Below are 15,756 nucleotides of genomic sequence, written 5' to 3' on the forward strand. Positions count from 1 at the left end.
GACCCAGACAGACAGGCCATAAGTCCCCCCCACCTGCTTGATCTTAGCCCTGCTTCTAGGAACTGGGTGGGGTGGGGGTGGATTGGTGGAACCTCTGAGGCCCTCAGAATCTGAGCTCCACCTACACTTAGGATGGGCTGTGGCTAGACTCTGGCCTGACCGCCCCCCCAGACCCCAACATTCCATGTGCATCACCCATGTCCCCCACGTCCTCAAGAGCGCCTGGAGTGAGGAAGCCCGCTCTCCTCCTGGAACCCCCACCCTAAGAAAGTCTGCAGCGGGGCTCCTAAGTCAGGCCCACAAGTCAGACTCCCAGCCCCCCAGGCCAGCTCCCAACCCCTGCCGCCGGCGCAGCGCCAGCCCCAGTGCCTGCCGCACGCGCCCCGCCTGGTTGAGGACGTTGTAGCGGCTCAGTGCCACCAGCTGCTCAAACTCCACAGGCGCGTAGGTGAAGTTCATGATGCCATAAGGAGTGCCAGGCCCGTCCAAGGCGAACTCCCCAAAGGCCCTGTCCTCTGCGGTCTGCCGTTCCACGCCTGCGGGCAGGAGGCAAAGCGTCAGGCAGGGCTCCGGGAGCTGAAGCCCCCCATCTCCACCCCACTTCCCAGTGGCCCGCGCCCCAGCTCTGGGCGCTGAGGGGCAGGGTGCCCAATGGGGCCCTGCAGGACGCGCGCTTTGCCACATCATCCCGGGGTCCATTCGCACCAGCATCCCGCCTCCACCTGGGGGCTGCCCCTCACCTGGGGACAGGTGTGTGCGGAAGGTCCTGTTGACCAGCGGGAAGTGCAGCACGATGGGCGAGCGGGGGTCCTCGGCCTCGGCGAAGAGGTAGCACTCCTGAGGCTCCTTCAAATCCTCGGGGCGCACCTGGATCTGTGGGAAGGGGATGCCCCTCTCCCGGCAGTACCTCTCTGTCTGCTGTAAGACCTGAGAGGGAGGGAAGCTCCTGACCCTGGGTACGCCTCTCTGCCCCCTGCCTGGATCCCACAGGGCTGGGCAGCCACTCTGAGACACTCCCTGAGTGTCCCCTTTGCTGGCTCTGCTGTTGCCAGATGGTGGGGACATCTGGGGAGCCGCGCCCCTCCAGGCTGGAGCAGCCAGCCAGAGAGCAGAGTCCTTCCTGGAACACTCCTGAGCGCCCCCTTTTGGCCGTTCTCTCCACCCCCACCTTCCCACCGCCTGGGCCCTGCACCTTCTCCTGAGGGAAGCCTATTTTGAGGGGGCCAGCAGCTACCGGCCCGCTCACTGACAGGTTGCAACCAGGCCTTCCATAGGAGGTGATCCCCCAAAGACCCAGCCTGGTCCCCTGGTTCCATCACCCCCTTACCTCAAAAGGGCTGGACAGGGAGTAGTCAAAGGACAGGATGAGGTCCACGGTCCTGCGCGGGGACAGGCACAGCGGGAAGGGGGAGTTGATGGCCAGGCCTGCGTCCACCAGCTTCAGGCAGTCCCACGTGGGCGTGAGCTCGTTGGGCTTGGAATCCAGGTGATTCTCTGCATGGAGAACAGCCATTGCTTGGGTAGCAGCTTCCCCTACTCTGCACCCCTAGGCCCCTGGGAGCCCCTTCTTGCCCCGCCTCAGTCCCTGACCCCACAGGGTCTCCTGCCCCAGCCCTAGGCAGCAGGGGCTACCCCCCAACACCAGGCCCCAGCCAGGGGTTCAGGCAGCAGTGGGAGCCCAGCTGCAGAGGGACCCACTTTTCCAGGCCAGGAACTCCCTGCTGGCCTCATAGTTGCGGTGCAGGCCAAGGCCTCGGAGGAAGTTGGGGTTCTGGTCCGTGGAGAAACGACTCCGGAGTAGTTTCTGCAGAGCCTGGGAGAAGGGCGCCTCCGGGGTGATGAGTCTCAGGGTGGGGTCCACATCATCCTCTGGAGGGAGGCGGGAGGTAAAGTGGTATCCTTTAGTTCCACAGCCCCCCTCTTCCCCATCACCGCGCCCATCCCGCCCCCCATGCCCAGGCCTTTCTAAGTTTCAACAACTTTCTTTCCCAGCCCCACATTGTGGAAATTACCTGGGAGCTTGCATTAACTAAATTGTTTTCCTTAATTTGCTTGGCTCTTAAAAGTAGAGAGAAAGAGTATGGGGAATATTGTCTGCCATAGAGGCAGGGGGAGGGTGGGAAAGGGGGGGTATACCCGGGATATTGATGATGGGGAATGTGCACTGGCAGAGGGATGGGTGTTTAATCATTGTGAGTGTTTGATCATTGTGAGATTGTAACCCAAACATGAAAGCTTCTAACTATCTCACGGTGATTCAATAAAACTAAAAAAAAAATTGCTTGGTTCTTTTTGGGCCACACCTGGAGGCACTCAGGGCTACTCCTGATTTTGTGCTCAGGGGTTACACTTGGCGGAGCTCAGGGAACCACCTACAGCCCATTCATCCGAGTCAGCTGCACACAGGACAAGTGCCTTCACCTCTATCCTATTTTGAAGTTTGGGTCATACCCAGAGTGTCCCCTGCTGAGGCACGTGCCTCCTATGGGTGCCAGGGATCAAACCTGGCCTCCTGTGTGCAAAGCCTGCGCTCCGCCCTTTGAGCAGAAAGTGGGAGCCACAACTTCCCACTCCAGCCCCTCTGGGGGCTGCACATGCACAGGCTTCTTGTGCCATGGTGAGCAGGGCACTCCCACCTTTTTAGGGGACAGCTAGTAAGGGGGAGGGACCAGGGTGGGACAAGGGTGGCGGCGTCTACAGGGGAAGTTGAGTGTGGGAACCTCTCACACGGCCTGGCACACAGAGGGAGCTCAGAAGCCTGTTCCAAGGAGGGGACGGAGATCGACCAGCTGTCCAGTGGGCCAGCACTGGACTGACCTAACGGAGCTCCCAGCTCCATTCAAGCAGAGAATTAAGGTGTGACCCCATGGCATTCACTGGGCTCCCCTGGCCCTCCTGGGTGAGCTCCCATCTCCCCCATCCCCAGGCACCACCTCTACTGACCCCTGAACGCCCAGAGACCCTGAAGGAGAAGTCAAGACTTCCCGGAGCCCAGTGGGATCTCCAGATCCTTCACTGACACCCACCCCTACCACTCTTCATGCCCCCGCCATGGCTCTTACTAGAGCAGACACGTGGTGGTGACCGGGGTGGCACCCCTCACCTGGGCTATCCTTGGAACCTCTTTGCTGCCCATCCAGGAAGATGTGGCTGCCCGGCTTCAGGAAGATCTCCTCCAGGTTGGCGGCAAAGGCGCTGCCCCAAATCCCTGACACAGAGAGGCCACGCCAGGTCTTCACTGCTCTGCCACCCCGACTCCGGGCCCTGCCCGAGCCCAGCCCTCCTGCCCACACTCACCCTGCAGGTAGCAGATGCGGGGTTCGGGCCGTGGCTGCAGCAGTCGGCCCATGAAGAACTCAGAGCCAAAGAGTTCCGTGGGGACATAAGCCCCATACTTGGGGAAGCCGACCTCGTGGGGGGTGAATTCACACCATTCTGGGGGTCCAGGGTGAAGGGAATATTATTGGGGCTGCCCATTGGAACCCCAGCGTCCCCCTGCCCTGGCACCCGAGCAGGTGCCCTTGTCTGGCCAAGAGCAGGAAATGCAACCACGAGGCTGCCAGACACCACCAGTGCTTTTCAGCCTGCCCTCGTCCACCTGTGCCCACAACTGCCTCCACCTACTCCCGCCACCATCTCTGCCTGGTCTGCCACGGCAGGTTTCTGTACTGTGCCCCTCCCGCCCCCACCACCGCACCTGCAAAATCCTCCCCGCTGCGCTTGCTGTGGACATTGATGCCAGCATAGATGGGGTACGGGTTCTGGCCCTGGCTTATGGCCTCCCGTTGGTCGGACAGCTTGGCAGGGTTTTCCTGGGCAAGAAAGAAGCTATGTGGAGTTCCCTTTCCACACCCACCTGGGGTTGGCCTTGCAGGTGTGGCCACAAGAGAATTTGCTCCTGAGACAGCGCTCCAAGAGGCAGGACTCAGACTGCAGCAGGTGAAGGCCACTATGTGCTCTGTGCAGTTCTAGAGGCTCTGGGAATAACTTCTTCCTTCTTCGGGGAATGGGAAAGTCAGCGAGCTATTTTTTTTCCAGGAGTGGGGCACACTGAGTGATGCTCAGGGGCTATTCTTAACTCTGCACTCAGGAACCACTGCTGGCAGTGCCCGGGGAACCATGTGGGGTGCTGGGGATCAAACTGTGATCAGCTGCATGCAAGGCAAACCTCCTACCTGCTGTACTATCGCTTCAGCCCCAGCGATCCATTTTTTAAGGAAATCATCGGGTTGCCAGGTAGCTAACTCGAGGAGCTGGAGTTCTAGCCCTGGCATTTCATGACCTCCACAGCATTGCCGGGCCTATCAGCATTGTACTTGCCCTGCTTTGAACAATCAGCCCCAGCTAGGCTTTTCAGATAAAAACTGAAAATAAAGTTTTTTTGAAAAAAAAAATAGAATCACTAGAACACATGCGTCCTTAGAAATGAGAAATCAGGTGAGCCATAGATCCAGGAGAGAGCCCCACCCCTGTTGGGGCCTGGGCCTCTGACTCCCATAGCGCCTGTCCTGCAATTCTAGAAGTAGCCACCAGGTGGCAGGATTCAGCCGCAAAGGCCCTGGAGCGCTGATCCCGGTTACAGGTAGGAAGCGCCGGGACACGTGGCACGCGCCTTGCAAAGGCTCTACCTCTGGCCAGCCAAGACCGCATTTTTGGAGGCCGCGCCTGAGGGTTTTTTGAAAAGCTTCGCTTGTGATTCTAACGTGCAGCATGAACTGGGAAGTGCAGGGAGCCTCTCCCGCTGGGTTTAGAGGTTGGAATGAGGAAGGCGACCTGCACCTCACCTGGCGCCTTGCAGTGACCAGAGAACTTAGACCTAAGAGGTAGCTCTGCAGATCTCCGTGTCCACAGGAGAGAGGGCAGAATGCGTGCTGCCGGGTGGGGCTGGAAAGGGGCCGGGTTTCCTGCTGATCCTTACCTCCTGGTGCAGGAAGTACTCAATGAGGAGACCCCAGAAGTCAACGAGGGAGATGCCTTGGCCTCCCTTTTCTCGGCTCAGCATTTCCTGGACGTAGTACTGCAGCTGCTCTGTAGACAAGGCCCCTGTCTTACTGCTGCTAACCCGAGCTCCGGCGTGCTTGATGGACCCCTGCAGGGCCACCTGCGACCAGGCTGGGTCCTTGTAGAGGGTAGAGATGCACCTGAGTAGAGAGGGGAGGTTGTGTGTCAGGGGGGCACAGACACTCCCTCCTCATTACTTGCTCCTCTCACCTAGGCAGCCCTTTCTGGCCCTCCTCCTCACCCCCCTAGGGGCAGAAACTCATTCCACCTTCCCCAGCTCTCCCACCCCCACCCCACCCCAGTGGTGCCCCTGCCCTGCCAGGGCTGTGTGCCCGCCCATCCCATTCCCCATCCTTACCAGGTAGACCCAGAGACCCCACCCAGGTAGGTGACCGTATCCAGGACGCCCAGCTCCTGCAGGCCTGCCAGGCTGCCATAGAGGGCTGACATGGCACGGGCCCCGCCTCCAGACCCCAGGACTGCCACCACAGGCACCTGGGGACAATAATTGCCATGGTGACAATTACCAGCACAGACATTCAGACAGTCAGGTTGAAACTGAGCTCAGGGCCTTCCAGGGACCAATGCACCAAATCCTCAAAGCAACCTGTGAGACCCTTCCCAGTCTACAAACATGACAGTGACAAGGCCAGCACTTGGGGGGAGTGAGGAACCGGTGGTGAAGGAGGAAGTAGGAGAGCAAGCGAACCAGCAAGACCCCTGCCACATGGCCGCCGTGGGTGTAGGACGTGCTGGAGAATGCCCTGCATTCTAAGGTGCTAAGGCAGGTGCCTGCACTCCCGGGAGACACCCACGTCTCTCCCCACACTTCTCCCTGTCAGTGCCACTCTAGGCAAGAGAAATGGCTCTCTGGGGAGTGTGCACGTTGTCCCCTCTGCTGAGAAGCTTGCAGCTGCAGTGACAAAGACCAGTGTCAAGGCAGCTGGACCTGCCAGTATATTTTAGAGAGCTATTACAAATGAAAGCATGACAACTAATAATAGCAAAATAACAACTGATCCCAATTCCTGACTCTTGACGTGTGTAGTTGAGACTCATGCAGCATGGAAGATAAGAGAGGGTAATGGGGCAGCATAGGTCCCGCATGGACCAGCAGTCCCTGAAAGAAATCCCTCCAGAAACTCTCGAGTTGCTCAGTTTTTCCAGAGGGTTTGACTCAGACCACCTGGACCTCAACCTTTCTGTGCACTTTCGATCTCTTGTCTTGGAAAAGACGGTCCTGGCAGTGGCTCAGCCCCTCTGGGTACTGGACGAGACCAAGCTGGGGGGGTAGAGGGACAGGGCCTGTGCCCCTCTCCCCACCCACAGGCTTGGCTCCTGAGAGCACACATGCAGGTAGGAACCCACCACTGTCTGCTCCCCCAGGGGCCCCTCCCCCAATCCTCAGGCAGTGCTGGAACCGTGGGGGGACCCTCCGTTTGCATATCGCTGTGGTCACTATTTCACCCACTATGACCTCCAGAGGACTGGAGTGATAGCACAACGGGCAGTGCGTTTGCCTTGCACGCGGCCGACCTGAGTTTGATTCCTCCATCCCTCTCAGAAAGCACGGCAAGCTACCGAGACTATCCCGCCCACACGGCAGAGCCTGGCAAGCTACCCGTGGCATACTCGATATGCCAAAAACAGTAACAAGTCTCACAATGGAGACATTACTGGTGCCTGCTCAAGCAAATTGATGAACAATGGGACGACAGTGCTACAGTGCTACAGACTTCCAGAAGCAGGGGTGCCCAGACATGGAGAACATGACTCTCAGCCATGTGAGGTCAGCACGGGAGCATGACTCAGAGAGGGTGGGGAAGAGACAAAGGGCCCCCCTGTGTGCCCCCCCCCCCGCCCACTACATTGAGGAAAGTCTATGGGGGAGTCTTATCTGCAGAGCAGGACGGGACTCTGCAGAAACCAGCCTGGACACCTCGGCCTTGAACTTCCAGCCTCCAGCATGGCAGACTCCCCTGATTATGCCCATCAGCTCGGGCCTGCCTCGACCTCCCCCCCGTCCTCCTCCAGCCTCTCTCAATCCTCCCCTAGGCGGGCCGCCACGCCCCTACCTGGGCATGGTCAGGAGCGTGGCTCAGTCCCAGCACGCCCTGCAGGGCCGTGGACACAACTGACTTCCTCTTGTCCAGAAACTGCTTCTCCCCGTCGCAGAGGTCAAAGCCGAGGCGCACATCCAGGTCGCCAGTGCTGCGGGGGTTGAGGGGTGGCTAGTAGAGAAGAACCTCAGGACAGATGCACTCTCCATAGGATCCCACTCGCCCACCAGGAGCCCCTAAGAAAGACTGTCCCCAGCAGAGCCGGAAGGGGAAGACCCCCGTCCTCACCCCCCTGAGCCCTGCAGGCACGTGAGCCCCCATCAGGCCCAGCCCGGGAGCTGCATCCTGCAGCGCCCCTCACCTCATCTCTGTCTTCATACGCAGGGTCACCTCCTGGCCCTGAAAGAGATGGAGCCCCCCATGAGCGGGTGCAGTGGGGCTTCCTTCCTACCCGACACCCCCAATTCCTCTGGGCCTCTCTTGGAGGTCACAGAGTGGGGGGAGGGCCCCTGGGTAACCCCTACCTCCTCCAGGTCCACCGTCTGCCGCTGCTCACAGCCCAGGGGCACAGAGGACAGCAGGAGCCGCCCCTCGCCTAGCTTGCTGGTCTGGGTCTCCAGCTCCCCGCTCAGGCCACTCTGCATGGAAGAAAACATCCCGAGTGGGGGGACACAGCCCCCGCCCAGCAGGATGGCCACTGGCTGCTCTGCCCCTGCCTGGCCCCGGCTCACACTCTCACCTGCAGGACCTGGAGCTTCTCCTCCAGGGCCACCTTCAGCCCGGGGCTGACCACCGGGTTCATGTGGAAGCAGAATGTGGTGGGGAGACCCCCCTCCACTGTAGGCCGCAGGTCCAAGCGCTGTGGCTCCTCAGGGGCCCCGGGCACGGACACCAGAACATACCTGGATCCTGCAGGTGGGGCGTGAGTGACCAGGTGGGGTGGGGTGGGGGGTGGCGGGTGTGCAGTTCCAACCCCTCCTGCTCTGCTCTTAGGAATACCTACATGATGCCCACTCACCCTCTGGCACTGTGAGCCACGGGGATGGCTGGTGAGGGCCCCATCAACCCACCCTGATCATAACAGGGACCGTGCAAAATATTCAACAACTGGGGATTGGGCGGGGAACAGGGGTCCCTGCCCGGAGCCTGGGGGCTGATCACCTCGAGATGAGATTACTAAGCCTCCAGAATAGCTCCCTGCCAGCTGTGTTCAAAGCATCATGCACGGTTACACTGACACCCACTTTGGAACTGGGAGCCCCAACTCAGGGGCCCCTGGTCAAGTTCCATGCTCACTGCCCCTGAGGAAATTTGCAGCTGAGGGCGGGGGTGGGGGTGGTGGAGAGGCACAAAGGGCCACAGGGGCTTCCTGCTGGCAGAGGGTTTGCCCAGCAGATCCAAGAAGCAGGTTTGTGGGGATGGAGAATAGAGGGGCTCCTGGCAGCCTCCTGGGAAAGAGGGAGGCCGTCAGCAGGCCCAGGCAGAGGGGACCGCAGACCCCACAATCGGGGCCCCCACACACAGCCCCCTTGACCCTCAGACCCACAGAGATAGACCCACACAGGCACACATGCTTCCCGGCAAGCACCAGCCCCCCAGAATCCCGCAGGCTGCTCCCCGCTCGAGGACTGAGTGGCGGGGATCTAAGAGAGTTTTTCCTTTGGCTTCGTCTCAGGAACTCAGAGGGGGGAGTCGGGGTGAATTAGGAGTGACTGATTCACACAAATTCCGGATAAGCCTTGTAGAAGGCTCAGCATGGCCTCACTCACACTTGGTGCCAGATGCTGTAGGGAGTGGTTACTGGGCGGGGGTTGGGGGATGGGGGGGTGCTGGGTGTTCACATGGCCTCCCACCCTACACCTGCTCCTTGAGAAATCACCACAGGAGTCATAGCGCTGCCTCTCTATTACCACCAGGGGGCGCTCTGTGCCGCCGACTCCCTCAACACTGAGGGTCATCTCTCTCTCCAGCCCACCCTCAGCCTTAGGGAGGTCTTTGTGGCTGATTTTGGTCACAGAAGCCAGTGAATCAGCCTGCACACAGGCTTGACAATGCTCAGTGGGGGTCCCTCATTTTCCCCCACTGATGCCCTGGCCATGTGCCTGGGCTGATGGGCACAGGAGGACAGAGAGGGGTGTTGACCACTGCCTGCGGCTCAGTGAATGGCCAAGCCTCAGCTGACCACAGGGGTGCAGGCGGGCAAGCTACTCCAGGGCACTTGTCTGCGCTGAGGTGTGTGGGTGTGTTTGCACAGCGGCGGAAGGACCCTGTGTCCTCTGCTGGAATGTGTCCCTGCTGCCAGGAGCTGCCTGACCCTCTGGGTCATCTCTGGGCAGTGCGACATTTGGAAACTTTCTGCTTCTCCTCCTTTTCTTTGTCAATGGGCCATGCCTGGGTGTCCTGTGCTCAGGGGTGGCTCCCAGGGTGCAGCTAGGTCTCTGCCCTCAGGAGAGCAGGCAGGAGACTCACCATAGTCCCGGGACAGAGCTGGGTGCGGGCCATCTTCTTCCAAGCTGCCCTGGACCCGGAGGCAGGGCTGCGCCTGCAGAGGGCAGAGGCCAGTGAGGGGGTGCAGTCTGGGGTTCAGGTCACAACCTCCCCAGCCAGGGCTTGTGACTTGCAGGCAAGGGCCTCTAATCAGCCCGTTCCAGGTTGCAGAGAGAAGGGGGGCTGTGAGGGGCTCCGCCCAGGATCTCTGCCAGGCAGTGCTGCATACCGCGTACTCAGGTGCCTGGCCGTTCCCGCCCTCCTCCCTGGACACGCCTTTCCTTTGAAGGGGGCGACGCCTTTCCTTTGAAGGGGGCAACGCCCTTCAGAAGCAGGTGGACACGCTGGGCTCATGCATGAGCACCCCAACCACCCCTTGCTCACTCACCACCAGGACCCCATTGGTGATGACCTCAGAGGCGGGCAGCTGGCTGCAAAGGAGAAGAGTTCATGGTACACCTACCCCCAAGGGGGCAGCGGCACGATTGATGTGAGCAGTTAGCAGGGCGGGGTAGGGGGTGCCCAGAGCCAGGTGCTGGGCTCACCCTGCCCTCACCTTTTCTCCAGAACAAATTCCACCTGCAGCTCCTGTGGGTCCTACAGGAGGGAGCGAGGGAGTAGCCATTTACACAGAGTCCTAACCACCCCACCACCCCCCTCACCCCCTCCGTCCCTGGGACTGTCCCTATGACCCGCCATCCCTGCCGACTTCACGACTCCTCAGAGACTTGTGTGGCTTTTTTTTTTTTTTTGCTTTTTGGGTCACACCTGGCAATGCTCAGGGGTTACTCCTGGCTCTGCCCTACCCGCTGTGCTATCGCTCCAGCCCCTGTGGTGACTTGTTGTGGGTGTAGGACGGCTAATAGCATGAGCAACTCATTTCTTCAGAAATGTGGGTGGGGCCTGTTGTAGACTGTGGGGGCGGGAGAGGCCAGCTGGTGTCCTCAGGTGCCCATTTGCTGGGCTCCAGGGGAAGAGGCATTGGAGAGAAAGCTAAGAGGGTCTCAATTGGGGGCATCCACTTAGCACCCCTCCTGGGCACTGCAGTGGCCCTGAAAACACGCCAGGGGGGACTCACCGTGTCCTGGAGTCGGAAGGTATATCTGTGGGGTTGCCCAGGCCTGAGGGTCCCAGGGTCAAAGAACGTCTGGAAGAGCTGGTTGCTTATCAGGACGTCCTTGTCGTAGAGGGAGAGCTCCAGGACGTTCTGGGGACCGCAGGCAGGAGAGGCCTGAGCAGGGCAGGAGGGGCTGCTGGGAGGAGCCCTGGGGGTGGCCCACCGGGGTCCCCACCTTCACCGCGCTGTGCAGCCGGAAGTGGAAGGTCTCATTCCACTCGGGGTCGCTGCAGTTGTCCACTGTCCTGGTCTGCACGGTGTCCAGAGACGCTGTGGGCAGTCTCAGCTGCACGAAGCAGTCGGCTTTGGATACTATGGCGGGAGGGGGACTCCTCAGCCTCTAGCTGAGATTGGGGGAACTGGGGGAGGCAGAGGAGTGTGGTGTGAAGTGGGGCAGCCCTGACTCCAGACATCCCCGCCCTGCTGCTGGGTGAGAGTCCTGCCCTCAGGCAGATCACATGGTTATTCGGCCTTTGAGGGACTGAGGAAGTCAGGGGTGAAAATTTCCCTCCCTGGGCAAGTGCAGGCCACCTCCAGGACACGGGCAAGAGTCCTTGGTCCATGCTGCCTGCCCGGCCTGGGCCTGTGGCCGGCACCCCATCTTCGTCAGCACCAACCCTTCATCCTACCCCCATATACATCCTCTCTCCAGTCCTGCTGGGGTCTGGGTGGTCACAAGCTGAGCCGGGGTTCGGGGAGAGAGCAGGACGGGGTCACTCACACAGGTCTGTGCCCTGGATGTTTCTGGCCTGCAGCACCTTCACCCGGAGGTCATAAAAGGGGTGCACTTCCCGCTGAAACAACATAGCATATGGGGCTCAGATGCAGGGAGTCGGGGGTACGGCCTGGCCCCTCTCTGCTCTCTTCCCCTTTTCCCCTGACATGTGGGAGGCCTGTGCTGCAGGGGGTCAGCATGTTGGTGACCAGCCTGTCCCCAGGGTCAGGACTGGTTTAAGTAAGGGAACTGGATGCACTAAATGGTCTTGGGCAAAGTGACTCTAATTCTCTCAGCTTGAGTTTCTGTCTTTCAAATGGGGACTCTGATGATAATCTCAAAGCATTATAGTGAATTTAGAATGAGAATCTGTATAAAGTGCCTGCAGTTCAGTGCTTAATACATGTAGCTATTTTTATTTATGTATTTTTGGGTTTGGCTCCGTGCTCGGGGGTCACTCCTGGCAGTGCATGGGGTGCATAAGGAGCCAAGGATTGAACCTGGGACCTCCCTCACATGCAAAGTCTGTGCTCTCGTCCATCGAACCACCTCTCCAGCCCTATGAGTAACCGTTTTTATTCTTTGCACTGAACACGGACTGGAGCGATAGCACAGTGGGTAGGGCATTTGCCTTGCACACAGCTGACCCGAGTTTGATTCCTCCACCCCTCTCGGAGAGCCCGGCAAGCTACCAAGCTACTGAGAGTATCCCACCCGCACGGCAGAGCCTGGCAAGCTACCCGTGGTGTATTTGATATGCAAAAAACAGTAACAAGTCTCACAATGGAGACGTTACTGGTGCCCGCTCGAACCAATCGATGAACAACGGGATGACAGTGTGACAGTGCTGCAGTTCACTGAGCATGTACTCTGACTTTGCAGAGCCCTTCCCTCAGATCAGAGTATCCCTGCTGTTCTCACAGAGGAAGAGCTGGAATAAGTTCTTAACGAAATGAAACCTTGAGAGAAATGCCTGAGGAGGGAGCGGGCAGAACTGAAACCCAGGGTGGTGGCTTCTACTGTCTGGGGAGTTGAGAAGTGGAGAAGGAGGCTGCCACTCAGACTCAGGGGGGAACAGCAGATGACAGCCTCATAGGAGGCTCTCCAAATCCCAGCAGACCCATATCCTCCCACCTCTTCCCCTGAGGCCTGTGGATGTACAGGCTTGGCATTCTGGTTAAAACCCAGAGAGCTTGGGTGGGAGACCCTCACCCTCTATTCTTCACTGAGAGGAAGGGGGCTTCCCAAAAGCTGACATCTATTATTGCTAGATTTTGGGGGGTGGGTAGGGGATTCTTTTAAAAATAAGTGGCAGGGAAATATCTCAACAGGCTAGAGCATAGGCTTCACATGTGGAAGATCTATTTTCTTGTTTGTATTTTTGGGCCACACCCAGCGATGATCAGGGGTTACCCTGCTCTGCACTCAGGAATCATTCCTGTTGGTGCTTGGGGGGACCCTAGGGGATGCCGGGGATCGAATCTGGGTTGGCTGCGTGCAAGACAAATGCTGTTCCCGCTGCTATTGCTCCAGCCCTGGGAGAGATCCAGCTCTAAGCCTTAGCTTCACAGGATCCCTGAGTGGTGCAGGAAGTGACCTGAGCAATGTGTTGGGAGCAGACACTGGGTAGTACCAGGTGTGGCCTCCCTCAAGAGGATTTTTTTTTCTTTTTTTGGGTCACAGCCGGCTTTGCACAGGGGTTACTCCTGGCTCATGCACTCAGGAATTACTCCTGGCGGTGCTCGGAGGACCATATAGGATGCTAGGAATTGAACCCGGGTCGGCTGCGTGCAAGGCAAATGCCCTACCCACTGTGCTATCACTCCAGCCCCTCAAGAGGATATTTTTTTAATAAAAGAAAAAGAAATGTTAAGCCCCCAATACAGACACTTTTGCAAAGTCCATGCCTAAATGAGCCCTCAACTCCAGAGCATTTCCTGCAGGCTCCGGGGCCCCCCAGGAGGGGTCTTTTCCTATCAATTGGGTTGGGGGTTGGACGGCTACCCCTCTGCAGTGCTCACTGCTCACTCCTGCCCATGTTCTGGACCATACAGTGCAGGGTCCCAAAGCTGGGGCTCCCACATGCAAGGCACGGGTTCCAGCCCCCTTCAGCCACCTTTCTGGGCCCCATGAGCCGAGTCTACTCACTCCGGAGCTTATAGGTCAGCACTGAGGGAACTTTCCCGTCTGGGGGAAATAGTAAAACTGGTCACAGACCCTCTCGTTCCCCATGTGTGTTATCGCCCCCAAATAGTCCCCTCTTTCAGTGAATTTACCCTCTTTCTACTTAAAGAAGACACTGATTGAAGGGGGGAGATTGTGGGCTGGGAGATGGGACCCAGGCTGGACCCCCGACTCCCAGAGCTGATGGAGCCAGAGACACACACGGAAATAACCTTCTGTAGTGAGTGGGTAAGTGCCGTGAGCACAGGCTCCTGTGGTACATTTCCCCCCCTTTTTTTAGGTGCTGCCCCTCTGGTGTTTAGGGGGGCCCTGGGAGCCACTCCTGGCAGCTTTCTGCCTGGCGGTGAGAGCCTGGCAATACTCAGGAGACCATGCAGGCAGCAAACGCGGGGCTTCGCATATGCTAGCAGTGTGCTCTGCTGATGAAAGCGCCTCACAGCGCGTCTGCCTAGGGATGGTCTGCTGCCAACTCATGAATCATTTCAGGAAACCAAGCAGGTACATCTTCGCAATTAACAGGGCATTAACACTTAATTATTTCACACTCATTAAACCCTACCAGATTGTCTGGAGCAAATGAGTCCCACCCTAAATCAAAACCCAATGCCAGGGCGGGGGCCCCGAGGTTTCTCTTCCCCAGCCCCCCCTCCCCAGGAAAGGACAAATACTTTACCCTCCACCGCCTGCACTGAAGTCCCTTCTTGTCTGTCTTCTGCAGCAGCACTGCCCCCAGGAGGGGCAGGCTCTGGTCTGCCAGCCACCTTGGCCAGCCCACCCAGAGCATGGCCGGCCACAGCTCAGTTCCCAGCAGGAAGTCCTGCCCGCTCTCTTCCTCTACCACAAGCTGTACTGCTGGCTCAGGTCTGACTGGTAGCACCTGGGTGTGGAAGGTGGGGCTGGTTGCTGAGCCGGGGACTCGGGGCAGGTGGCCTGCTGGCGCTGGAGGTGGAGTTTCACTTGCTCCAGGAAGTGACTACGGCCCAGTTTCGGCAGTGAGAGCCCCACTGCAAGAGGACAAGGACCCAGCACACTGGTCCCCACACCCAGCCCTGATTATCATCAGCCTGCTGATGAAATGGATACCTGCACCCCACCCCGGGTGGCCTTAAGGACGGAATGAGGGTAGAACTGGAATTTTTTTTTCTTTTTGGGTCATACCCGGTGATACACAGGGGTTACTCCTGGCTCTGCACTCAGGAATTACTCCTGGTGGTGCTTGGGGGACCATATGGGATGTTGGGAATGGAACCCAGGTTGGCCGCGTGCAAGGCAAATGCCCTACCCGCTGTGCTACCTCTCCAGGCCCTGGAATATTTCTTTAGAATTCCAACGAGCCTTCCAGACAGTGCTGATACTGCAGGCCCATGAACAGCCGCAACCAGGAGAAGGCTACTCTGGACCTGTCTCCCCGGTTTCCTATTGGGAGCCTAAAGTCTTTCAAGTCTCCTTGCCCACCGCTACCCCTGGCCGAGTGCAAACAGAATCATGGGAAATCACTGGCTCTGAGTTTCAGCTGCACTCAAAGATGTTTTGAACCCCTTTGTTCTCTGAAGAGAGCATGGCTTTAGCCCGGTGAGAATGAGAACTAGGTGAAGGTTGGGAGGCATGTCCACATTTTCAAGAAACCCACAGGCTCAGGGCTCCTGTGGCTCTACCCAGACCCCCTCCTGGGAAGGGGAGATACCCAGGTGGTCTAGCACAGCGGAGGGATTTGCCCAGGTGGAGCAGACCAGGCCATGAGCAGCCCTGCCCTGTGGTGGTCTGTGATGCTCACTCTTCTATGGACAGACCACATAGGGGCCGTGTGGAAGCGTCTCCTGGAGGATGGTCCTCTGAGCTGCTGAGACAGAGAGAGATTCGATCTTCTTTTTTTCTTTTTGGGTCACACCTGGTGATGCACAGGGGTTACTCCTGGCTGTACACTCAGGAATTACTCCTGGCAGTGCTCAGGGCACCATATGGGATGCTGGGAATCCAACCCAGGTTGGCCGAGTGCAAGGCAAATGCCCTACCTGCTGTGCTATCACTCCAGCCTCCGAGATGCGATTTCTTTTCCTCATCTGCACCCAGTCACCTCTCCTCTCCTCCCCTAGCCAAATGAGGAACTGGAGAAACAGCCTTCCCTAAAGAGGTGACTTCATGGTGACCCCGAGGGCAAGCTCAGACTTGACATTACCAGGACAAAAAGGGAC

At 58.5% G+C, this 15,756-nt stretch overlaps 1 protein-coding gene across 1 annotated transcript; it reads right to left on the bottom strand.

Moving 5' to 3' along the window:
* Positions 1 to 291: 291 nt before the first annotated feature.
* PLA2G4F (phospholipase A2 group IVF) lies at positions 292 to 14,364 on the bottom strand. The gene is made up of 20 exons (XM_004609781.2): positions 14,238 to 14,364; positions 11,387 to 11,459; positions 10,841 to 10,977; positions 10,627 to 10,755; positions 10,105 to 10,145; positions 9,937 to 9,979; positions 9,531 to 9,603; positions 7,801 to 7,970; positions 7,586 to 7,699; positions 7,423 to 7,460; positions 7,077 to 7,212; positions 5,360 to 5,496; positions 4,919 to 5,141; positions 3,698 to 3,812; positions 3,298 to 3,435; positions 3,086 to 3,208; positions 1,699 to 1,899; positions 1,328 to 1,494; positions 741 to 927; positions 292 to 536 (listed from the first exon to the last, which is right to left on the bottom strand). The coding sequence occupies exons 1-20, from the start codon at positions 14,346 to 14,348 to the stop codon at positions 292 to 294; spliced, it is 2,601 nt and encodes an 866-aa protein (XP_004609838.2). The 5' UTR covers positions 14,349 to 14,364.
* Positions 14,365 to 15,756: the final 1,392 nt, after the last annotated feature.

Source organism: Sorex araneus, chromosome 3 (assembly GCF_027595985.1).
Source record: "Sorex araneus isolate mSorAra2 chromosome 3, mSorAra2.pri, whole genome shotgun sequence".
In the NCBI taxonomy this organism is placed as follows: domain Eukaryota; kingdom Metazoa; phylum Chordata; class Mammalia; order Eulipotyphla; family Soricidae; genus Sorex; species Sorex araneus.